Source organism: Argentina silus, assembly GCF_951799395.1.
Source record: "Argentina silus genome assembly, chromosome: 7".
Taxonomy (NCBI): domain Eukaryota; kingdom Metazoa; phylum Chordata; class Actinopteri; order Argentiniformes; family Argentinidae; genus Argentina; species Argentina silus.
In genome coordinates this window covers 7,690,836-7,715,144 of record NC_139661.1, presented here as the reverse complement: position 1 = coordinate 7,715,144, position 24,309 = coordinate 7,690,836, and the positions used below count along the sequence as shown (strand labels likewise).

General features: G+C 42.8%; 4 protein-coding genes across 5 annotated transcripts; 2 read left to right on the top strand and 2 right to left on the bottom strand.

Annotated features, from left to right (window-relative positions):
* Positions 1–1,658: 1,658 nt before the first annotated feature.
* Positions 1,659–5,268, top strand: LOC310807699 (phosphatidylinositol 4-phosphate 5-kinase-like protein 1). The gene is made up of 12 exons (XM_083674265.1): positions 1,659–1,693; positions 1,828–1,891; positions 2,158–2,220; positions 2,629–2,814; positions 2,935–2,985; positions 3,076–3,230; positions 3,349–3,473; positions 3,558–3,592; positions 3,681–3,736; positions 3,831–3,952; positions 4,166–4,328; positions 4,462–5,268. Exons 4-12 carry the CDS (start codon positions 2,629–2,631, stop codon positions 4,898–4,900), a joined length of 1,332 nt encoding a protein of 443 aa, XP_083530391.1. The 5' UTR covers positions 1,659–1,693; positions 1,828–1,891; positions 2,158–2,220; the 3' UTR covers positions 4,901–5,268.
* Positions 5,269–5,454: 186 nt separating this feature from the next.
* On the top strand, positions 5,455–16,121 carry sh3glb2a (SH3-domain GRB2-like endophilin B2a). Of its 2 annotated transcripts, XM_083673516.1 has the most exons (12): positions 5,455–5,622; positions 6,316–6,457; positions 7,604–7,732; positions 9,714–9,847; positions 10,079–10,171; positions 11,606–11,668; positions 13,106–13,129; positions 13,293–13,382; positions 13,590–13,690; positions 13,848–13,862; positions 14,108–14,330; positions 14,607–16,121. In XM_083673516.1, the coding sequence occupies exons 1-12, from the start codon at positions 5,560–5,562 to the stop codon at positions 14,712–14,714; spliced, it is 1,185 nt and encodes a 394-aa protein (XP_083529642.1). In that variant the 5' UTR covers positions 5,455–5,559; the 3' UTR covers positions 14,715–16,121. The 2 variants fall into 2 exon arrangements, with proteins under 2 accessions (XP_083529642.1, XP_083529643.1); XM_083673517.1 differs by lacking the exon at positions 13,848–13,862.
* Positions 16,122–16,674: 553 nt separating this feature from the next.
* Positions 16,675–17,531, bottom strand: prrt1b (proline rich transmembrane protein 1B; the record flags this gene model as incomplete). The annotated part of the gene is made up of 3 exons (XM_083673277.1): positions 16,675–16,821; positions 17,068–17,196; positions 17,337–17,531. The coding sequence occupies 3 exons, from the start codon at positions 17,529–17,531 to the stop codon at positions 16,675–16,677; spliced, it is 471 nt and encodes a 156-aa protein (XP_083529403.1).
* A 2,626-nt stretch (positions 17,532–20,157) lies between these two features.
* LOC310806996 (tumor necrosis factor ligand superfamily member 15) lies at positions 20,158–22,173 on the bottom strand (the record flags this gene model as incomplete). Its single annotated transcript, XM_083673275.1, has 4 exons — positions 20,158–21,228; positions 21,333–21,389; positions 21,739–21,766; positions 21,955–22,173. The coding sequence occupies 4 exons, from the start codon at positions 22,171–22,173 to the stop codon at positions 20,813–20,815; spliced, it is 720 nt and encodes a 239-aa protein (XP_083529401.1). The 3' UTR covers positions 20,158–20,812.
* Positions 22,174–24,309: the final 2,136 nt, after the last annotated feature.

The following is a 24,309-nucleotide window of genomic DNA, read 5'->3' as shown; positions in this document are numbered from 1 at the left end:
TTCGGTGAAGAGGTAACAGAGCATGCACCACACACTCTCCTCTGGAGCGATCTGCACCCCACTGCTTGTCCTGAATGGCCTCAGAGCACAGGAGCCTGCAGGAGGGATGACAGAGGAAAGGGGAGACTTAGAAAGGCAGGAAATGATTTTGTAAAGCACCTGCTGTGTATAAACTGTCTATATCAAAGATGTTGATGTCTACCCAGGATGAAGTAGGCTGTGGCACTGAGGCAGAGGATGATAAGGAAGATGGTGCCAGGACCCACGTCCCCCAGGGCACAGGCATTTGGACAGGCACAGGGACTCTCCACCCAGATCTGCAGGGGCACGTCTCCACCAAAGTGTTGGGCGAAGGAGGTGGAGCGGTTAGGACTGCAGTGGTAATGTACTATTGTCTGGGGCTGGATGTCATAAGATAGGACTAGAGAAAGGGAAACAGGAACGCTATTAGTTTAACACACAGACCAGACCACAATGACATTCCTGCTGACATTCTATTGTCAATTGCACCGTTAGTATAACAGTATAACTTACCAAAGTATGAGACAGACAAAGTCTGCATGCTGTTATTGTAATGGAATTGGTTGCCCTCATGTCTCCCATAGTTTAGGTAGCGACTTACATATCGGTTGTTCCTGTGAAACCTGTTGAAATCAATCAGTCTTTGAGAACTTCTGTAAGGTCATATTTATTCACAGTATGCATACTGTGCCATGCCATGCACGACATAACTATGTTGAAGTGAACATTTATTGAGAAGACTATTAGGTCCTAAAGAACGTTTGAGTGTGTAAGTAGTAGCCTGCAGTAGAAACAGCCTAGCAGCCTACCTGACTGTCAAACAGGCGGCAACATCTGTGCAGTCCGTCCCTGCAAGGTCCTCGGGCTCAGAGAATGGTTGGCAGGGGCTGAACGATAGCAGGATCTCAGCATTTGTTGGAGCATTTTCTGATGGCACGTTCTTCAAGTGTCCCAAAAAGCCGTCTGAATCTCCCATGGCTCCCAGGTTTATCACCCCGGTTCCATCCTTCATGATACATTTGCAGTTATTCACTTTAAAGCAGCCTGTCTTTCTACTCTTCAAGGCCAAGGGTGGAGGTAGAGTATGGGAAGGAGACGATGAAATGATCCCAAAATAAACAGATAAAGTGAAGAAAACCATTTGAAACCTCATCTTGACAACCATCTTCAGCGCACAGACATACCAGTAAGTTGCCTTTAGGAGGTTAATTAAGGCAGCATTCTCCATTATAGCAGCATAGTGACACTGACAAACCTAATTAGAGCCCAAGTGACTAACCAGATTCCAGGCGGTCTGAACAGCACACTTTGTGCACACAAAAGAGTCAATGATAACATACACAAGTAATATTATTCACAATAGGACTCACATCAGTCCAGTGGCCCAACAGATTTGAAATGTCATAAATGAGGTATTCAAAATCACATAAACAATTACTATAGAGAGAAAGAGGCTCAACCCCCCCCAATGTTATTACCATGTTATTCATTCAGTCTGACCATACTGTTGTTACCTTGTTATTAGGCATATATCATTTGTCATATCCTTTAGAATATTGTATGGGCGGTACCACTGCACACACCTTTTATGTTTTCGTAGCAGTGACACACCCAGACATTCTTGCTCAAACAGCTCTTCCTGGTATGCGGCAGTAGGACACTGGAAAATAAGGTAAGAGATGATAACTCATTGTCATGTCAATTTGTCTTGTTTTTGTCAATAGCCACAAATGTTACACCATGGCATCTGAAAATGATGAATGCATAGTCTTCAAATACATGTCCCATACTTTTCACTGAATTCAGATACATATCCATCCCTGGAACAACAAGGCACTTGAGGACACAAGAAAAAACATCAGGGAACAAGGTAAGAGTTTCCGTACAGAGTTTCCTATACATGTGCTTGTATAGGTTGTCAGCTTCCTTGGTACAAACGTTATCGTAGGTTTGCCCTCTCATACATACAGTAGCTCTAAATGTAATAACTATACATAATAATTAAAAGATGACAGACCACTGTCATGAAAAATGTTCTTGTTTTTGTCAGTAGCTACAAATGCTACACCCATGGCATCTGAAAATGATGAAAGCATAGTCTTCAAATACATGTCCCATACTTTTCACTGAATTCAGATACATATCCATCCCTGGAACAACAAGGCATTTGAGGACAAAGAAAAAACATCAGGAAACAAGGTAGGATACGAGTATCGTATACATGTGCTTGTTTTAGTTGTCAGCTTGCTTGGTACAAAAGTAATCATAGGTTTGCCCCTCACACATACACATACAGTAGCCCTAATTGTAATAATTATTGATGAAAGTCATATAACAAGTAAGTACAAACAATGGGGGGTTTAACTGTCAGTCAGCTGTTATCTCCTTTTTTATCCTTTACTGAAATATGAATTTGGTTCATTCAGGACTATTCAAATCATCTGTGTATCTATACTGTTTGCCTGCCAGCACACAAGTCATTCAAACTTCTTCAAATGAAGAAAAACCTGTCAAACTTGAAACTGAGCACAAAACAACCATCCGTTCCTGTGGCTTTGGTTAAGTGTCACTCTCATGGTGACTGTGAGGTGTTTTGGTGTGTGTCAGATGGTGAAGAAGGAGGTCCGTCGCTCTAGGGCAGCAAGTCGCAAGCTGTGGGGGGGTCTGAGGCAGAAGTGGAGGATGCTGGGACTGTTTGAGATCAACCAGGAGCACGACTTCTACAGCCTCACCTGTCTAATGAAAGAGGGCCTACGTTCTTCTGTGCAGACCAGCATTGACAAGCCAGCACCTGTGAGCAAAACTCAGATCACAGACTATACAATGTATACTATACATACTGTACAGGACTATTTACAATCCATGTATTACTGTTTGCACTCTTTCACATCAAATACTCTCACTGTCACCCAGGAAGAACTTTCTGCTGAACATTTCAAATCGGAGGAGACTCAAATCCATAAGGTGCCATTAAATCATTTTGACTGATTGGTGTCAAATATATATGTGGGAAACATGTTTTCACCTGTAGTCCTCTGTTCCTTCGCTACGTAGGAGTTTGTGATGCAGACGTTTGCAGGGCCGGTGTTTGCTAGTTTGCGGCGCTCCATGGGAATGACGGAGGAGGAGTACCAGAGCTCCCTCTCCTCAGATGGCTGCTATCTACAGTTCATCAGCAACTCCAAGAGCAAGGCTAACTTCTTCCTCACGTGAGTTCAGGCTGCTTGACACAAACACATGGAATACCACAACCAAATCAGTACACACCTAATCTCTAACAACTATAGTAGCGCCTGCAGTTTATGCCTCTGATTCTTATTTCCATAGGAATGACAAGAGGTTCTTCCTAAAGACACAGAACAGGCGAGAGGTCAAGTTCCTCCTGTCCAACCTGAAGGCATATATGGAACATTTGGAAAAGTATCCCCACTCATTGATGGTTCGGTTCCTAGGTGAGAGAGCTGTCCAATGATACTACATGGCAAATGCAGGGCAGGCCTTTTTGTCATTTAATCTGTGAAAACTACTTGTTCTAGGTGTCTACAGGATACAAATACCAAATCAATCAAAGGTATTTCTCAGAGCTGACACATATTATACAGTTCAAATGTAGCACTGTACTTTCAGAATCTCATAATTCTTCTTGCACTCTTTTGCAGAAGTATTTCATAGTGATGCAGAGTGTGTTTTACCCTGATGAGAGGATTAACACCAGGTAAACCTTATTTGCAGTTATGAAAATGTTCATTGGTGATACAATTCCATTCTCTTTCTGGATTGACAAGTCATGTTTTGGCTTTGACTCATAGATATGATGTAAAGGGCTGTGAAGTGGGCAGGTGGACTGACCCTGCTTCCTTTAAGTCTGAGGGAAGCCATGTTATTGTGGTTCTGAAGGATAACAACTTTGATGGGAATCACATCATTCTGGGTAAGAGTCTGGTTTTCCCTGGCCGATACTTTGAGCATCTAAAGGGATAGATAAAGGCTTATCATCGGTATGTTATTGCATTGTGTTGTTTCCTTGTTTCTGTTTTGTCATCAGAAGGTGAGATCAAGTGCAATTCACAGGTAAGATAAAAAAAACCTGAGGTAAAAAACCCCAACAGTTTCTTAGAAGTAAATGTTTATCATGTTTTGACAGACAAGCAGCGTTCCTGGCTTGTGGAGCAGGTGGAGTTTGACACCGCCTTCCTCCGTGGGATCAATGTGCTTGACTATAGTGTCCTGCTGGCCCATCAGCCTTTACATCAGGACGAGCTTGACCAGAAGAACACCTTTAGTAACCTAATTCTGCGCACCGCAAAGTAAGTCCAGTGGTTATCAGGGGTCTTTCTTAAAATGATGTCCTCCTCTATTAGATGTTAGAATGTCCTCTGATGTAGGCTAACGATAAGCTCTTTGTTATCCTGTTGAAATCCAATGGTTTTTCCCCTGCAGATCCATGGATCAAGATAGCAGTCCCACAGAAGCAAAGTCCCCCACTATTCCATTGTTGGAGGAGGATCCAACCCTACTGGTATCAGATAGTACAGAATGTGAGTCAGACCACCTGCAGACCACAGGTGATGGAATCCCCCTCCAGGAGATAAACGACCAACGGCCTCCAACAACATCTAGTACTGACTCAGAGCTACGTGAATTCCATGCCCACCATCGAAGGCTGCTGCCTAATTTTGAAAACGCAATTCATGTCATAGATGGCCCAGAGCTTCGCTACTTTGTAGGCATCGTAGATATCTTTACTGTCTATAGTTTGAAGAAAAGGCTGGAGAATTTGTGGAAGAGGCTGCGCTTCCCTGGCAGGGCCTTCTCCACTGTCAGCCCCCCTGTCTACTCACAGAGATTCTGCCAGTGGGTAAAGGACCACACCAAGTAAGACAGGGACACAGTGAGACAAAGACAAAGCCAGGGACAGTGAGACAGTAAGAGGATTATTTAACATGAACAGTAGGTGGCAGCATATAGATTCTGACTTAACCTACTGTTCTGTAAATGCATGCAATAGAGAAATACACTAGATAGAGAAAAACAATAGAAAAAAACACTCGATGTACACTTGAACATTGTAACTAATATTATTTATTTTGTTGATATCGTTGTATGTGATATGATAATCATTTCCCCCCATAACAATTGAGCAACTACAAAAAGCAGTATATTCAGCAATAACAAAACGTATATTCGAAAGCTAGAAGATGTCATACATGAATGTGTATTTTCTTCAATAAAGTAATTTTCACATCAGTTTCGAAATGTTTTATTACTGTCTGTCTCTGACCCGTTGAGAACGCTCTGACCGCTACTTATCACCGGAGATGGTGGCTTTGCAGGCTGGGTAGACGATCACCGACAGCAGAAGTGATTCCAGGAATATCTGTAGATACTCGATCTGTAGGCAAAGAACACCGCTGCCGCTGACAGATACGAGCCTACAGGCACTGTCACTTGGACAACAACAGCAGGCACAAGCACCAACATCTGTCCCTGGCCACAGATGCCGCTAAGACGCAATATATTTAGCTAGATATTGACACAATGGATTTCAACGTGAAGAAACTAGCCTCGGATGCTGGAGTGTTTTTCACACGGGCTGTTCAGGTAATGTGGTTATGGTTTTTATTTTGTCTCCAATGATGGAGCTTGACAGATCAAGCTAGCTAGCTAATAGTGTTAGCGAGCTAGCGTAAGCGCAACTACTGCCTGACTTCATTAGTAAAAACAGTTTTGGACAATTTCTACTACCTGGTTGATGGCCTTAGACTTACAATGTAGACCGTACATAGGAATTCACACACATAGCTTGCTGTGTAGTTGCTTCTAATGATGTCTACTATATCCGCATAGCGCTGTAATCCGCAGACCCATTATCCATTTTGACAGAGCTTGATGTATTAGATCACTAGCGGTGATGAAGTCGAGTTTTGGGGCAAAAAAACAAATGAGAACATGATGAAAATGTAAACTGGAAGTCAAACAGCCTGGGTTCTGTGCTGCAGAATTAGGCTAAGCAATTCTGGAGATACTCACTGTGCATAGCCTACCAAGAATGTGAAGAGACAGGTGAAACATGATATTAGAAACAGGGAACAGGCAGGTGTAGTGTTTCTTTCGTGTGTGTGAGCACTTGGTTTTTAGTTGCCTGGCTCCCAAGTAGCTTTTCATACGTTTTCATACGATCTATTGCCAATTATATTGGTATAATAGTAACATGGAAAGCCACCACTGAGGCTAGAAAGCATTTACAGAAAGGAGACAATGAGGTGGAAGCATTGTTTCCTCTTGTTCCCACAGTTCACAGAGGAGAAGTTGGGACAAGCAGAAAAGACAGAGCTGGATGCACACTTTGAGAACCTGCTCAGCCGTGCTGACTGCACCAAAAACTGGACTGAGAAAATCTTCCGGCAGACAGAGGTTCTGCTGCAGCCCAACCCAAGTAAGGCCCAGCATACCCACTGAACTGATCAGCACAGAAGGCTCCCCCTGACCAAGCTCAACACGTACCCCCCTCTCAACATTTAAAGAACACACACACACACACACACACACACACACACACACACACACACACACACACACACACACACACACCTACCTCAGTAATTAGTCCTATAAATTGTGCTTGTTACTGTACTGACAATATTAACCTCAACACTCAGGCATTACTATTTTCTGATATCAAATGACACTGTTTCAAATGATGGTCGTCTGCAATGACCCAGTAGTTTTTTGATGATATGAAATGAAGTGTTGGAGAGCAGAGAGCTCTAATCTTTGACTTTCTGATTCTCCATGCAACAGTTGATCACACTGGTGAGTATGCCTCCCTCCGCTAGTGTCCTGCCATGTAACCTATTCTAGAGTGTGGACTGTTAGTGCAGACAAGTGTTAAGAAGCTCCACTGAGCATTTTGTTCCAGCTAACACTTGGTCTGTGGCTCATCTCAACCTGTCTAATCATTTGACGCAAGAGGTATTTATGTGTGTGGGTGATGTAGCAATTTATTGCTCAGAAACTTTCAGTCTGAGGGATAATAGCTATGTTTACTCCCTGTGTACGATGGTTTCGTTTCTCTGTCATTGAGCATACCACCCCCACCAGGTGTTACACTCTCATATCCTTATTTGGATTTGGAAGGATCCTTGCATCACAATGAAGGTTGCATTATTAGAATAGTTTTGGGGAGTGTTCATCTGTTGTTGGCATGGTGCAATGAAGTGGTGTGTGCATTAGTGCAGTCAACTCATCATGAGCATATTTTTCACAGATGTCCACAGATATCCATTGGCTTTAGTCAAATGAGCCACGTTATAGCTGGCTGTCATCATGTGGATTCATGGTCTCTCACATACAGTCAAGTGGATAGCTACATAGTCAGCATTGCTTCCATAGAATATAGGAGATATACTCGATGTAGTTGATGTGTTCTTTGTGAAGCATGTCACTATTGACTATTGTTATGTTTCTATAGGCTCTCTGTCATATTTTCTTCAATAAGGGAGAAAGGTTGGCCATAAGGACCCTGTACTGCTCTGTGTGCCTGTCTTGTCTTAAAGCAGGCTGTCCCTCTCTTTCTCTGCAGGTGCCAGGATTGAGGAGTTCCTCTATGAGAAGCTCGACAGAAAGGTTCCGTCCAGAACAACCAATGGAGAACTGCTGGGTCACTACATGCAGGATGCGGCAAAGGACTTTGGACCTGGAACTCCATATGGTGAGTGTGACGAGCTGCACTTGTCTTTTCATGTAGCCTAAATCAGTTTTTTTGATCGAGAGGTTTGGCCCGTGCTTATTTAATTTTTGAGAGACAAAAACGGAGACTGTGCCTTGGGCTCCAGTCGAATCCAATAATTAGATTTTCTGCAAATGCATTTCACCTGATGATCCCACTTAATATGATCAGCTAGACTCATCTCATCTCTCTGCCCCTCTCTCCACTATTCAGTCTTTCAGAAGCATTCAATTTCAATATTTTTGTCGTCTATCATTTCCCCTAAGCTTCAGTTTCTACTGCTGTTTTTCTCCCCAAGGTGAGTGAGCAGTGTGATTGGTGATGAGCACTGTTGTGAGCTTTATTGAATGGATTATCCCCTATCTGCCGTCCTCCTCTCCAGCCTCCAGGCTGGCTCATGTCTGTCAGGCCAATAAATCAACCCCTCTGTCAGTGGCAGGCAGCCCACAGGATCAATAGTCCACTGTTTGAATGGTGTTCAGCGCTACAGGCTTGTCTCTGTAACCAGGACGTTGAATGCAGAACATTTACGCAGGAATTTGTATATTAAGCTGTCTTTGTCGCTTTTGTCCCTTTTTAGATGGAGAAATAGGACTACTTATCCGATCCTGGATGATAGGTCATGTGCAGCTTTATTTTGGGACTCTGTTAAGTGTCTGCTGCCAGGAATTGTTTCATTACATGCAACCATAATTCAGTCCCAATTTAGAATGACAGACAGACTGATGACAATAAGTCCACTTGTTTTGAACCACATTTCCCTTGGTGTATTTTGTACGAAGCATGATGATTGTGTACTCCACACACTCCCTGCCTAAGAGAGATACAAGCATACAGAGAGATGTGAAATCATTTGATTCTGAGTACTGTTTTTTTTGTACAGTGTCACTGTATTCAGATGTGTTCATTTCAAACATGAAGCTGTGTGCAGCTGTTGAAAAAACCTTAAATGGCAAACAGAGTGAGCCTCATTCCCATTCTCTCTCCTCTCCTGCCAGAAAAAGAAGATGGGCACTCTGCATCTCTAATGCGAACATTAGTGCTTTGTCTCCCAGTGGGTTTGAGTTAGGCCTCATGTAGCCTATATGATGATTGGAAGCCGAGGACTGTAAACTCCCTTTCTGTCAGATACTCCCTACCAATGGCAAAGATGAATTTCAAATATGTAGTAAAGCAAATTATATGGGGACATATATGTATAAATGTTTTTAGTTATAAGGATGAATATATAGACTCTTTTTTTCTTTTTTTTCTCCTGTCAATTCCCTGGACTCCTTTCATTCCTTTCTTTTATGCAATACTCTGCAGAAGTGTGATGTCATTGACTGAGGGATTTCTTGTTGTTTGGTTCTCAGGTATTCCCCTATTCTACTGTAGGACCTACCCTGGAAAACCCCAACATTCAAGAGGATCTAGCTTAAGTTTCTTTGTTTTGACAAGAAGCCTTGTAAAGAATGCTTCAAGAGACAGTCTCTGTTCTCTTCCTTCTTGTGGGGGTGTAGATAAGCTGAGATAATCTCTCTGTCTCTCTCTCTCTCTCACACACACACACACACACACAAAACCATGCATTAACTTAGCTGCAGGCCATTCATTATTGATGCTGTGGGTGTTGCAGATATCTGTTGGAGCTCTGAATCCACTTCTAAAACAGTAGTCTTTGTACCATTGATAGACACAGTGGTGTGTGTGTCCTAGATAGACTCCTCTCTGTCTTAAATTCATGGTAATACATGTCTGGGGTCCTAAAACAATCCCATTACACTATGGAGAACCCAAGATTCAATGTATTTATATTTCCTCTGGCAAGTCAGGTGATGTGCAGCAGACTCATATTTCACATAGGCCTATCCGATTGTGTTGCGAAATCATTAGGCCCTAATACATGTCTATATCATACGAGGTGTTGATTTTCTCCTTGTGTTCCCCTGACTGACCCGAGTGTGTCTCTGTGCTACTGTAGGGAGCACGCTGATCAAGGTGGGAGATTGTGAGAGGCGGCTTGGAGGGGCAGAGCGGGAGTTCTTACAGACCTCCGCCATCAGCTTCCTCGCCCCGCTCAGGAACTTCCTGGAAGGAGACTGGAGGACCATCTCAGTGAGTCTGGTTCTCTGGGTTCACAGTGACATCCTGGCATTAGGCATTAACTAGGGTTCCGTACAACTGATAATCAACACCCATCTATTCTACTAAGGTTTTAGGGTTATTACCTAATGGATGTACTACAATACCAGAACTTTAAAGCCTATCCAACCTAAAGGCTGCCTATCAATGTTGGAGTGTTGTGTCGTGTCAAGAGTTGCCCACATCTTCCTCTCCCGGTCTTAGAAAGAGAGGCGTCTCCTGGAGAACCGGCGGCTGGACCTGGACGCCTGTAAAGCAAGGCTGAAGAAGGCCAAAGCAGCAGAGTCGAAGGCTGCGGTGAGTCGTTGCTCCCCCCCCCCCCCCCCCCCCTCTCTCCAAGCATTGTACAGCCAGGCTCCAGTTGGGAGTGTTCAGAGTGCTAACTAACATGTCTTTCTTGTTCTAATGTTCACAGTGTGAGGGAGAAGTGAGTATTAGTATATAACACTGGCCACTTTTGGCTCTTTTTTTTCTTTTTTTTCTTTTTCTTTTTCTTTTTCTTTCTGACATGCTCTGCCCATTTTTCACATTGGCACCATGAAATCCGACTGCAACACATGTTTGTCTTTCAAGCATTGCACAAAAGAGAGAAAAAGAAAATAAAAAATAAAAAAATAAATAAAAAAAGATGACCTCCAGAACTCTTAAAGATGAATTAAATGAACTTGTGGCTTGGTGCACTGGGGCAAGTCCAACCGCACAAATATTTCTAATATGAGCAATTGGGCTTGTTCACGGTGTCAACGTGACAATCCACCCTCTCGTTGCATCACAAAAGCCTATTTGAGACCAGTGGTGAGAGCGAGTCTGATCAAGTCCATGTGACTGCATATGACTGGGCTTGACAACACTGATTGGTAACACACTTGCCCCATTATACCATGACCGTGGATCTTTTACCTCAGAGCCTCAGCTCCTATCTTCAGCGAGAGCTACTTCAGAGAGATTTCAAGCTTTCCATTTTTCTTTGTATAAAAGGTTAAAGATCTGATTTGATTGGCCCATGTGTCTTCGGTAGCATGCCTAGGTTAAAGAGTTTCGGTTACAGACTGACATCAAATCAGACCTTCGGAACCTGTACGCATGGTGACAGCGAAGAGCATGCAACCTTTGCAACATTGGTTCATTTGTGGACTGTTCTGGTAAACATGGTACTCATCATATCTTTAGATAAGTCCTGTAAGGCCTGCTGTATGTCCGGATGGCCTTTGTTAAAGCAGCCCAGTGCCTACCGCACATGAGCACATGAAGCCTACGTCCGCCTCCTGGTTTATTTGAGTGAAGGGAGGGAGGACGATGGCTTCCTCCAGTAGCTATTGCAACATTAAAGGGTGTTTACCTTTGCCTTTCACATGTTGTGTACACGTGCTACTACGTCATCATGAATATCCAGTCTGCCTAAAGACACCAACCGAGGCCAGCAGCAAAGAGAATGGCGGCATAGGCATGGAGTGAAGAGAGATGGATGCCTCCCAGTCAGGACCAGTCATTGTGTTTGCCAATGCTTATAGGACAGTCTCTGGGAAGGCTACATCAGCCACAGTAGCAAAGAACAAAGGGGGGGGGGGGGTGGGGGGTTCACTTTTGCTGTGTGTGCTTGTCTATCACTCACATGACTGTTTATTCAAAAGGCTTTGCCTCATGTTTTTTGGTTTTGTTTGTTGTCCTTTGTGCATGTTGCCATGCACACCACGCTGTCTGTTTGTGTAAACTGCTCTGCCATGTCTGTAGGCTGTGCCTGATTTTCAGGAGACCAGGCCCCGGAATTATGTCCTGTCTGCCAGTGCTTCCGCGGTAAGAAGCTCATACAGCAAGTCCCCTTCACATGCACACTGTACTCTCACTGACCTATGTGTGTCTGTTACCTCACAACGGATGTTCGGAAAAGAGCAGCCTCATGTAATGATCTCACACTGTATAAACAAAAGAGCAAGGGATTGAAGTCTGGCGGGGGCAACTCTGACACTACAGTGCCCTCTAGTGGCTTAGATGCATAGTGACCACATAGCACATGTCTCACACTTCTCACACAGACACACACAACCCCTGATTAACCGACACACAACCTCTGATTAACCGACACACAACCTCTGATTAACTGACACACAACCCCTGATTAATCGTGCCTCCGTTTGGGAGTTATGGTGGGAGTTTGGGAGTTATGGTGCATAATCCCATTTGGCCTCTCTTCTTGGTCATTATGACAAGTCAGAGTGTCTCCCTCCGATCTGCATGTCATTCATATTGAACCCTGTTTAATCATGTTGTGGTTGCATCCGGCTTGTCCGTTGCATGGACAGTAGAGTATGCAACATTTTACACACTTGTGAGCCTCTTATCACTGGTTGCTTCCGGCATGGTGATGTAATCCATCTGACTGACACTAAGCTAATTTCCTGGGCACACCTAGAATACCTGTGCACCTGCTTCTGTATTATAGGGGTGATTCTTTATACTATCATCTGCAGAATTGTAACGTCACAGGACTTGTCACTATTGGGAGACAGATGTTAACAAGGCAGTTGTTAACAAACATTAGACATGTTTTGATTTGGTCCAAGGTTTATTAAGCTTGCAGTCAATGAGTCACCTACTGGAATTTACTTTCAATTGGCTCCCAAACTCTCTGTTGACTCTCTGTTTTGCTAGCAACCGTAACGATAACACCTGTAAATAGCGTAATGTTGCGTAATGTTCATAGCGTAATGTTGTCATTGTCATCACCATGGCCATGTCTGAAAGCTCATACTGTCTACTGTTGACTAAAAGTATCTGCTACATACTGTACTAACCATACTACATACTATTTCGAACTGTTTAGTAAAACGTATTCAGTAAGCAACACATTTCAACATACGACATTCATACTGAGAAACCGTCATCTGTAGCTCAAATATGTTGTTCATGGTAATTGGTTCAATTTCGCTACTGTCCGACTCCCTTACCTGCTCCACTGAATTGTGGGACTAACATCGGAAATGACTTCCTATATAGTGTGCAGTGAATTCATACCACATGGAAAGGCATATCTAGTATGACATCCTGGCATTTTATACATACTCATTGTCGGTACATTTCACCGACTGCAAAATGTTCTAATCTTGTAAAACGTCTACGAAATAGGTTGCAGTATTAACGTTTGGACATGGCCTGTGTGTGTGTCTTCCCTGTGATGTCATCAGAATGTGTGTTTCTCTCTCCCCCTTTTCTTGTTGCCATGCGGCTTATCAGCTCTGGAGTGAGGAGGTGGACAAAGTGAGTATGATGTCATCCTCCTCACATACTGTTTAACTAGTCCCTTTGCCCCCACAGATCTTAGGCTAGGCCAATTGACCCTTTCCGTGGGTGCAGTATAGTTAATGAAGAACTGGGAGGTGAATGCGGTATTTACTGTGTGTCTTCTGTGATTGTTCTGTAGTCAGAGCATGAGCTTCGCGTGGCCCAGACAGAGTTTGACAGACAGGCGGAGGTGACGCGGCTCCTGTTGGAGGGCATCAGCAGCACTCATGTAAGTCCTGGCTGGGTCCATGTCTGTGTGGAATGGACACATAAGACCACCTGCTTTCGGTACACACTGTTTACCAGGGGTGACATTATTTGAACACGGGGAGGATATGTATAAAGCCTAGAGCACCAAAGATTTGAAGTGTTTTGGCTATGTGCAGAAGGTTCTAACAGTGGTGTTCTCACCTGCGATTTGTCTGTGTGTGTGTAGGTGAACCACCTTCGCTGCTTGCATGAGTTTGTGGAGGCACAGACAGCCTACTACAAACAGTGCCACCTTCACATGCAGGATTTGCAGAAGGAGCTGGGCAGGTGAGGACATGCTCTGGGTGGTAGTATGGATGGATGCATTGTTGTGTTATGTACAATATTTCAGTACATATTTCCTCTCCCTTTAAATGTTAGCTTTACAAACTGAATGAAACCCTTTCTCATTTGCAACCATCTCCGTTGTCTCTTATGCTCCCAGTTCCAATGGAGATGTGTAAGTATGATTTAATAATGATAGTTTAGTCATTTACATTACATTTATGGCATTTAGCAGACGCCTTTATCCAAAGCGACTTACAACAAATACATTTGTTTAAGTAAGTGAATCATCTATCCATCAGTCATCATAAGATAAAGTAATTAATGCTCGGACCAGGGGCCATAGTCACTTTGTTTTAATCAAGTCTGCTTATTCATCAGGCTATGCATATCTTATGACTGTCCCCTCTTCCTGTTCAGGTTTCCTAATGCGTTTTCTGGTAACCCGGGCCAATCCATCTCCTCCGATGGCTCATCCCCCCCGGGGGGCGCCACCCAGCCTACGGGCACTTCCAGCACTGTGGAGGAAGACACGCTGAAGATCGAGGAGGTGCAGGCGCCCGCCACGGGCACACGGAAGGCCAAGGTGCTGTACGACTATGACGCTGCAGACACCAGTGAGCTTTCTCTGCTGGCTGATGAGGTGAGCACACACACACACACACACTTTAACTCTTACACTCTAAGGGTCGGTTTCGCAAACACAGATTAAGCCAAATCCAGGACTAAAAAGCATCTTCAGTGGAGATTGTTCCTATTTAATTCAGGATTTGTCTTAATCTGTTTCTGGGTTTAGAAATATAAACCATTTATTTTTCCTATGTAAACGTTAGTCTTGTGTGTGTTATGCTCTCTTCCCTGAAGAGTTTGGGGAATTCCATCTAATACACCTTGTTCTTTGTCTTGTTTTTTTTCCCAGCTGATCACAGTCTACACCGTGCCAGGCATGGACTCTGACTGGCTCATCGGAGAGAGAGGGAATCAGAAAGGGAAAGTGCCTGTCACATACCTGGAGCTGCTTAGCTAAAGAGACAATACACACACAGACACACCTTCAAACACACACACCATCCCATGCAGATACAATACAGACAAACACAGACACCCAGACAACCAACTCTTAAAGATGAATTAAATGAACTTGTGGCTTGGTGCACTGGGGCAAGTCCAACCGCACAAATATTTCTAATATGAGCAATTGGGCTTGTTCACGGTGTCAACGTGACAATCCACCCTCTCGTTGCATACAGACAAACACAGACACCCAGACAACCAACCAAACACACACTGTGCATTTTGTGCTAACAACGACAGCATGAAATCATTGGTGAATATGAAGGCAAATGCACAACATTGAATATGGAGGGACAGTTACCATGACAACTTGTAGAACATGCAGAAATGTAAGTTGTTTACATACGGAAATGCTCTGAATTATTCACTTACTTTCCTTTCTTTGTTCAGGGTAAACAGTGGAAAGACTTGTGTGAATTTGTAAGATGGGGTGTTCAGGTAAACGTCTGTCAAGTGTTAATTGACAGGTATGACAGGCTTGCCCATTCATATAATTTGTCATTCCATTGTCCGGAAGATACAGCACACCATTGACGCAAGACCCACATTCCTGTACTGTCATTTTCCCTCCCCTTACATCTGTAACATTACGAAGCACTGAGGACTTGAAATGTATTTCCTTACATGAATGACTTCTCCAGAAAATCTGAACACCCCAACAGCAAATATGTTAATCACTCCCACTTGTTTACTAACTGCCTTATCATGATGGGAGAGAATTGCTATATCCATCCGCTATAACCCAGAGAATGTATTGTTCACACCACAATGTCCACACTCTCGCCGGTTGGTCAGACACTTCTCTGAAAGGCGAGAAGCCCCAAAACCACACAGAACAGAACAGAACAGTACATTTTAGCATGCAAGACTCGTTACTTATTCTTTCTTTTTTTGAAGTGTTGATGTTTCCCTTTTTTAGTTTTCCCTTTTTGTAGTTTTGAAATGTAACATTTCACTCTTCCATATTGTACTGTATTGTACTGCTATTCTGTCTGTTAAAAGAAGCGTTACTTTTATGTAATAAAGTTTCAGACAGGACCGAGGCTGCTGCATGTGTCATGGCAGTAGTTGTAAGACTGCACTCTGTCCTCTGACAACGACACTGCTTTTTATTGTAATCTGAATCTTTTTATTTATTTCCCGTTGACCTTTAGCACCAAAGCATTCACCCAGTATAGATGCACATACATAAACACGTGGACGCATGCACTCCATCTGGACCATTGCTGCTGTGATTTTGTTTTGCCATGTCTTGTTTTTCTCCTGATTGGCCTTTCTTGTCATTGTATTTATTGCCTGTTCCTAAGCCATGCTGAATGAATGAATATACAAATGATATAATAAAAAAACGTAAGCTTTATTTGGATACTGGTCTGGTTTTTTGATACACATCCAATGGTCTATCTGATGCTACTGTCAGATTGAAAGGGATCCGTGGGCTGCTTGGTCATAGTTTTGTGAACACGTTCTTATTTGTCCATCAACATGAAATGGTCAACATACTGTAACACATACTGGTAATTCCCTGTTTGTTTGTTTTTTGACACATTCTGCATCTCTTTATTAATCACTCTTAATTGTGAGTACATAATAGGCATGGTCATGACAGTATATTAGCTGACATGCTTGGCATTAATGTCATTATTTCAATTAAAATAAACAATTCAACAAAAATAGCTCAAAAAGGCATTTCAAATAAGTGCTTAAGGGCTGAACTGAAACTCATCACAGTTGTGTTCATTTAATAAACTAATAGTCATTGCATATACTAGAAGGTGCATTTCACATAAGAAGATTAGTTACACAAACAACATTGTACAACCATGTCCATGACCTACCATGCCAGCTTTTACATGTTATGATGTAACTGTGAGGTGAAAAAGGGCAGTGAGCAAAGAGCATCCCCAGATTCATTATGCACAGACAGCTATCACGACATATATGACCCAGCCGACACAAACGAAAACCCCAAACATCACGCTGAACAGAACCAGCAGACGAGCCTTCTGCGATGCCCTCTCTGCCTCCCTCATGTCCCCTCTGGCCAGCGCTGCACGGGTCTAGAGGGAGAACACAACAATGTCAGTCAAGGCCTTATCAACTACCTGTACACACCTACAGGATACAGTACACACCACAACTCTTCCCGTAATGCCATTTCAGGCTTCAACTGCATAACTCCATTCCTGAGATTCTAATACACCTACACTGAAACTCTTCTGGAAGATATAGTATTCACACCTACACTGAAACTCAGCCTTCCCTGTCAGTCATTTTTGCTTGTATTTGTTTTGACCTCTTCTTACCTCATATGAGTACATGAGAGCGATAAGTCCACTCATGAGGCAGCAGAATATGGTCACCAGCAGGGACTCCACCATGTAGTCCTTGGGCACGGGAGCCTGCTCCTCCCCCAGGGGAGGGCCATTCATGTACTGAAACACAACAGAAGCACAGACACAAACTATGAAATACCCCATAGACAGAGTGGACACTAAGATTGTGAAACGAGATTGAGACAAACAAACTTGAACACTCCTGATTTTGTTCCATGGAGGGAGATGTTGCGTCTTACTATGGTGTAGGGAGGGTAGCTGGGTGAGGGCATGAACTGGGCCTGGTAGAACGCTGATTGGTTGGGTCCTGGCTGGCAGGCTATGACAGGTGGGCCAGGGTAGTGAGGTGGTTGGGGAGGGTAGATCAGGTAAGCCATTTTGGGATCTGGTGGGCTGTAGGGTGGGGGCTCCTCTGATGGGGTGGGCATACCCATGTCTGGTTGGACAGAGGAGATTTGTGGTTGACACACGGTGGAGGACATCCCTCCTGCCTGGTCAGTCTGCTCTGGCAGGTCCTCTCTGGTTAACCTTCCATCACTGTCAGCACTGGACAGAGCAGGACAGGCAGTGTGGCTGTGGCCTTCTCCACGAGTTGGAGTGATAGTCTCGTTATTGTGATTGGGATGTGCTGGACAGGGAATGTGGACGCTATCACTGTTGGACGATAGATGGAGGGCTTGGACAGTTGAGCCTTTATGTCCAACAAGGTCTTGTGTTCTTGGGTTTCCCTCCAGCAATACTGTCGCCCCTGTGGATTGGTCCTGGCTGGATGGTTGAATACCTGAGTCTTTATGGTGTGTAGATTAAGAGAAAGAGAGAGAGTAAGAGAGAGAGAGAGAGAGAGAGAGAGAGAGAGAGAGAGAGAGAGAGATAGAGACAGAGAGAGAGAGAGAGAGAGAGAGAGAGAGAACGACACAGTGACAATCAAAAAGACTCAAGTCTATAATTTAGGTAACTAAAACCTTATCTCTGAGGCAATGGATGTGGAGAACAGTCCATGACCAACTCTATTCATGAATGACTTCTCCTGCAGGAGATCTGTATAAACGTACCCTGACAGTAGCCCTCCCTCAGTCTATATGAACACAGGACTGACCCACTTTAGTTTTCTACAGTGGAAAACAGTGTATCTGATTAATTTAAAGGCGCAGCCCAAATGGGCATAGTTATTCAGTGTCACTCTCCAGCAGACTGTGTGGTGTCAAGGCTCATTGAGTTTCTGCTCTTGAGGGGGTGGAGCGTGCTGACTGAGACACACACAACAGGGCGGTATCCCAGGCAGCCAGTCTGCTCTAGTATTGCATGTTTGGGAGAAAGGAGATCTGCCTGAAATGAAACTGATGTGAGAACTGATTCTATGTGGGTAGGCAGGCAAAATATATAATGTGTATTGACAATGCACAGCCCAGCAATGAATGCTGCAGCATAACTACAATATGTAGAAGTCTGAATTCTCTTCAGTATGAAGTTACCCATGCTGAACTTGGGGTGTACCAGAGTACACCAGAGAAGGGGTTAATTTTATATTGGTCAAAGCCTAATAGTATTTTACATTATACCAAAGGAGCATGTTGCCAGGCAACTGGTTGTTAGTCCAATAAAAAAAATCAATATTGGGTCAATCTGGAGGATTAACCAAGAAGCTATATGGAACTATTTGAAGCTCATTGGCACCACTCTATCTTCTATCTATCATCTTTCTATCTATCTAATATACCACTCTGATACCACTCTACCACAATCTGGATACAATCCAATCTTTTCTTCATTAAAACCATCATCAGGCAGTGGTCACCAAAATGCAGCTCGGTATTTCTAAACATTCATCATAAATTTCCAGTCATACTAAAGTCCACAATTTACAGTACTCAATGAGTACTAAAGGTCCACTTACCTATGTCCATTTTGGCAGGCAGTACACTGCACTGTGCCCAGTCGAAGAATGTGAGAGAGGGTTCATGTGACTAGTCATTTGCAGAAAATGCCTGGTCCAGACAACTGAGGCTGAACATGGGATAGTTTAGTGCAGGGATCCCAAGGCCTCCCTGAAATGGCCACGGCACCTGTGCCTCCTCTCCACTGGGTAGAAAGAGTATCATGTTTGTTTAATAATTGACAGGCTTGTGTGTACATATGTGAGTGAGTGAATGAGTGAGTGAGTGAGTGAGTGAGTTAGTGAGTGAGTGTGTGTGTGTGTGTGTGTCTCGGGATCTGGATAGGAACTGAATAGGATGACCACCGATCAACAGTCTGTCATTATTAAATAATGGGGAGCATGGGTTCCATGCAGAGGATTCCATGCTAAACTAAACTTAAGGTTGAAAAGTGTATTCAGAGATCTGAACTGAAACATCATTCTATTAAAATCATGACTTCTTTGTTTTAAACTTTACAACCCTTCTGACATATTATCGTAGTTCTCATTAACAATAAACTGAGGACAGAGATAACGAGACACATACACAATGATCACAAAAAAAAAGTTTAGTTTAGACAAAAAAACTGGATGTGGTGGCGTACATTGCACTTTCCTTTTGTTGTTGTGACACAAATTATCAGCCCACTTAACACCCACTTAAATACCTAACCCACACACAGGGTTACACATGTGTTATGGGAAATACATTCATAGAACTATTTTCAAGTTATACACTTTCATATGACTGATACAACTTGTGTGTGACTAACTACTGTGTTGATATTTTCTCTTGCCACACCTCTAAAGTTCTATAGCCATTGTTCTGAGAAGCACTGCATGATTTACCATATGAACAGCGGTGATCTCTGAGGGAGTGGTGGGAGAGAGCAATAATGGGGGGACAGGCGCATCCTGCCGATAGGTGTGAAATGTTGAACGGCGATTCATCAGTAGGAAAGCCGGTTCTACGCTGGGCTGCTGTTACGCTCTTGTCTCTTGTTTGCAAGCAATAAATACCGGACTCATATATTGTGGCTACTCAGGACTTGTTTCTTGATTCTTACCTCCGAAGAGTGGTAAAACTGAAAAGCTTTATTTATTTGTCTGCTATTGAGCATTATGATGCAACAGTTTTCATAAAAATAATTTCTAACAGGATATGATAAATAGACAGAGACAAAAGGAAACTGTTACTGTTTGAAGTACACATTATCATTACATTTATTCAGATCCACATCCACATCCAACTACTCTAGGGTTCACACAAAACATCACATATCACAAACAAATATACAGCACAATTTCAATTGTTATTGGTCCATCCCTTAACAGAAATAACTTTTTTTTTTTTGCTGTTACAGTATCCAACCTGAGACACATACTGCATACATACACACGTGTACGTCATGGCAGCTTGGGAGCAGCACCTTGCCAGCCAAAGTGCAACACCCCTGGAGTGATGGGTAGGGGGGGTTAAGTGCCTTGCTTAAGGGCGCAACCAACTGACTGACAAGATATTCATGGCCACACTTAATAACTATGCAGCTTTCTTCCACTTTTAAATTATCTGATGACCTTATATTATCTAATGATCTTATCAGCACTCCCTTCAAGTATCCAAAGGTATGTGTGGTTGGTGTTCACACACTTCAACTGTGAAGGAAGTTCTCCTATCGTAATTGATTCTCGTGGTAGTAAAAAAACAATGACATAGCAACATCAGTAAGGACAGTTGCATCATTGAGATACTGATTGACACTCATTATCTCACCACCTGCAGTTTGTGAGAGACCAATATTAAATCAGATATGCCCCAAAAAACACTTCGCTCTCGACCAATGTTATTATCAGTGTTGGGTCCACAACCCATACTTTAAGCCTGTCCCCGGTGTTCAGATTAAACACTCCATTAATGGCCTTGGATTTGGGCTGGTTGCCCATTTTACAGTCCATTAAGTCATGTGATGTTAGCAGGGTTACATCATCCTTGTAGTTCATTGCAAACAGGATCAACTCATAGGAGAGTCGGACCCCTGGTTTGATGCATGAGTAGTCAGGAAGTGTTCGGAAGGTGATCTGCAGGTAAACCATGTAGTAACCATCTTTTGGCACAACAAGGTCCCCCTTGTCATACTGAAAACCATGGATGTGGTTATTTCCAATATCTTCTGTCCCCCATTCAAGGTACCCAGTTGAATTATTTAATGCAGCAGCTGTCAGAGAGAGAGCGAGAGAGGGAGACAAAAGTATGATATTATAGCTGATGTCAAGCAACATCATCATAGATACTGAACCTACTAGCATTATATGAATCTACCTTTAAGATGGACACTTATAGGAGATCCAACTTGCTGCTGGTAGTGGTGAACAGAGCCTACAGAGGGATGAGACAGACCAAATACAAAATAAATAATAATAATAATCAGAATAATAATAACAATGACAATAATAGTAATAATAATAAAATACCTTATGGATAATCATTTATAATAAAGTTACACCTACACCTGGGTACGCACCTGCCCCTACACCTGTGCAGTAACGCTTCAATAACACCATGTTCTTATGTAGCCGGCGTTCAGAGCCATTAATTGAAAAATCATGGCGTTCAAAAGCAATTACCAATGTACGCTACCATGTAACTGCGCAATACTGTTATTGAGTTATTACACAGGTGCAGTAAAAAGGGGAAATAAAAGTGACAGTTAAATAATCATATTTACCAATATCATCGCCTTCATCGCCTTTGTGCTACAAAACAAAACACAAGCAATTGTAAGCTCAGAAGACCTTTACAATTCTGTCACATCCTAAATACAACGTGCATCTTTGGAGCTGCCTCAGATCAATCGGTAATAGATACTAAGGACAACACACAACAAACCGAAACTGTATTGCGATTTTACTCGAAAGACATTCGCTTTCTATGGGAGGCTTACCTGGCAGTCCAATGCTTTCCCTTGATGTAGGTACACCATGATCAGTGCAGCTGACAGCAGAAACATCATCAACACGCTGGCTATTAGTCGAGTCAGGCATAATAGCTGCCGTATCTCCGTGCGGCTCACCCGGTGAAGTACCAAGCTGCCTCTGCACGGATCACACTCCTCACCACACCGGACGGCGTCACAACCTTCTTCCAAGCGAATGATTTCCATTGTCGGAAGTAATGGATTTTGTCTTTGCAAGGCAACATTTATTTACTTGGTCGCCCACGTTCCCACCTACACAAAGGTGTTGTCTCGAATAGTTTTGTTTCTGCAGTCATGTAAGAACTTGAGAAACCAGGAAATAGTAAACTCAATCAGTTGTAAACATTCCGTGTGAGACATGTGGTAGAAAATCCCAGAATGAGGTGACAGAAAGTTCAGTGATAGCTTTTTGTTAGAAATCGTTTATGACATAATGGTTAATAGGATTCAGATGTTGTTATTGATACAGGAGTAAGAAAAACAAGTTATGATGTTGCAACTATTATGTTTTTGCCAAAATTACAAGGCTGTCGAAATTATAATGTCCTGATCCAATTTCTGTTTGACCCTTTGGGTCAAAGGGTGGATATTGTTCACCCGTTTATGTATATAATGGGGAGACATGATCATACAGCGGGTGAAATAAGTATTGAACACGTCACCATTTTTCTCAGTAAATATATTTCCAAAGGTACTATTGACATGACATTTTCACCAGATGTTGGTAACAACCCAAGTAATCCATACATACAAAGAAACCAAAACAAATAAGTTCAGAAATTAAGTTGTGTGTAATAATGTGAAATGACACAGGGAAAAGGTATTGAACACGCTTACTGATATTTATTTAATACTTTGTACAAAAGCCTTTGTTGGTAATGACAGCTTCAAGACGCCTCCTGTACGGAGAAACTAGTCGCATGCATTGCTCTGGTGTGATTTTGGCCCATTCTTCCACACAAACAGTCTTCAAATCTTGAAGGTTCCGTGGGGCTCTTCTATGAATCTTGATCTTCAGTTCTTTCCATAGATTTTCAATGGGATTTAAGTCAGGTGATTGGCTGGGCCATTCTAGCAGCTTTATTTTCTTTCTTTGAAACCAATTGAGAGTTTCCTTGGCTGTGTGTTTGGGATCATTGTCTTGCTGAAATGTCCACCCTCGTTTCATCTTCATCATCCTGGTAGATGGCAGCAGATTTTGGTCAAGAATGTCTCGGTAAATTTGCCCATTCATCCTTCCTTCAATTATGTGAAGTTTGCCAGTACCATTTGCTGAAAAGCAGCCCCACACCATGATGTTCCCACCTCCAAACTTCACTGTTGGTATGGTGTTTTTAGGGTGATGTGCAGTGCCATTTTTCCTCCAAACATGGTGTGTATTATGGCATCCAAACAGTTTTGCTCTCATCTGACCACACTATATTCTCCCAGTATTTCACTGGCTTTTCCAAATGTTGTGCAGCAAACTTTAAACGAGCTTCAACATGCTTTTTTTTCAGCAATGGAGTCTTGCGTGGTGAGCGTGCATACAGGCCATGGCAGTGGAGTGCATTACATACTGTTTTCTTTGAGACAACAGTACCTGCTAATTCCAGGTCTTTTTGAAGCTCTCCACAAGTGGTCCTTGGGTCTTGGACAACTCTTCTGATTATTCTTTTCACTCCTCTGTCAGAAATCTTGCGAGGAGCACCTGATCGAGGCAAATTTATGGTGAAATGATTGTCTTTCCACTTCCGTATTATGGCCCCAACAGTGCTCACTGGAACATTCAGAAGCTTAGAAATGCGCCTGTAACCAATGCCATCGTTATGTCTTGCAACAATTAGGTTGCGAAGGTCTTGAGACAGCTCTTTACTTTTACCCATCATGAGATGTGTCTTGTGTGACACCTTGGCAATGACACCTTTTTGTAGGCCATCAGTTGGGACTGAACCAGCTGATATTAATTTGCACTGACAATTGCTTTTTAATTACTGATAGATTTCAATTGTTGTCTTGGCTTTCCATGCCTTTTTGCACCTCCCTTTCTTCATGTGTTCAATACTTTTTCCCTGTGTCATTTCACATTATTACACAACTTAATTTCTGAACGTATTTCTTTTGGTTTCTTTGTATGTATGGATTACTTGGGTTGTTACCAACATCTGGTGAAAATGTCATGTCAATAGTACCTTTGGAAATATAGTTACTGAGAAACATGGTGACGTGTTCAATACTTATTTCACCCGCTGTATATGGAATTTAGACAGTCTGGTAAAAGTGCCTAGCAACCTGGTGTTATGGAAAACACATTGATAGAACTGTTTGAAGAATATACATATG

Bases quoted from the DNA above. Each gene is read 5' to 3' on its own strand.
- LOC310807699 (XM_083674265.1), top strand. From the start codon at position 2,629: ATGGTGAAGAAGGAGGTCCGTCGCTCTAGGGCAGCAAGTCGCAAGCTG. The intron at 2,986-3,075 runs GTGCCATTAAAT...TTCGCTACGTAG, and splicing joins AGGAGACTCAAATCCATAAG to GAGTTTGTGATGCAGACGTT. The intron at 3,593-3,680 runs GTATTTCTCAGA...ACTCTTTTGCAG, and splicing joins AAATACCAAATCAATCAAAG to AAGTATTTCATAGTGATGCA.
- sh3glb2a (XM_083673516.1), top strand. From the start codon at position 5,560: ATGGATTTCAACGTGAAGAAACTAGCCTCGGATGCTGGAGTGTTTTTC. The intron at 6,458-7,603 runs GTAAGGCCCAGC...CTTTCTCTGCAG, and splicing joins TCTGCTGCAGCCCAACCCAA to GTGCCAGGATTGAGGAGTTC. The intron at 13,130-13,292 runs GTGAGTATGATG...ATTGTTCTGTAG, and splicing joins GGAGTGAGGAGGTGGACAAA to TCAGAGCATGAGCTTCGCGT.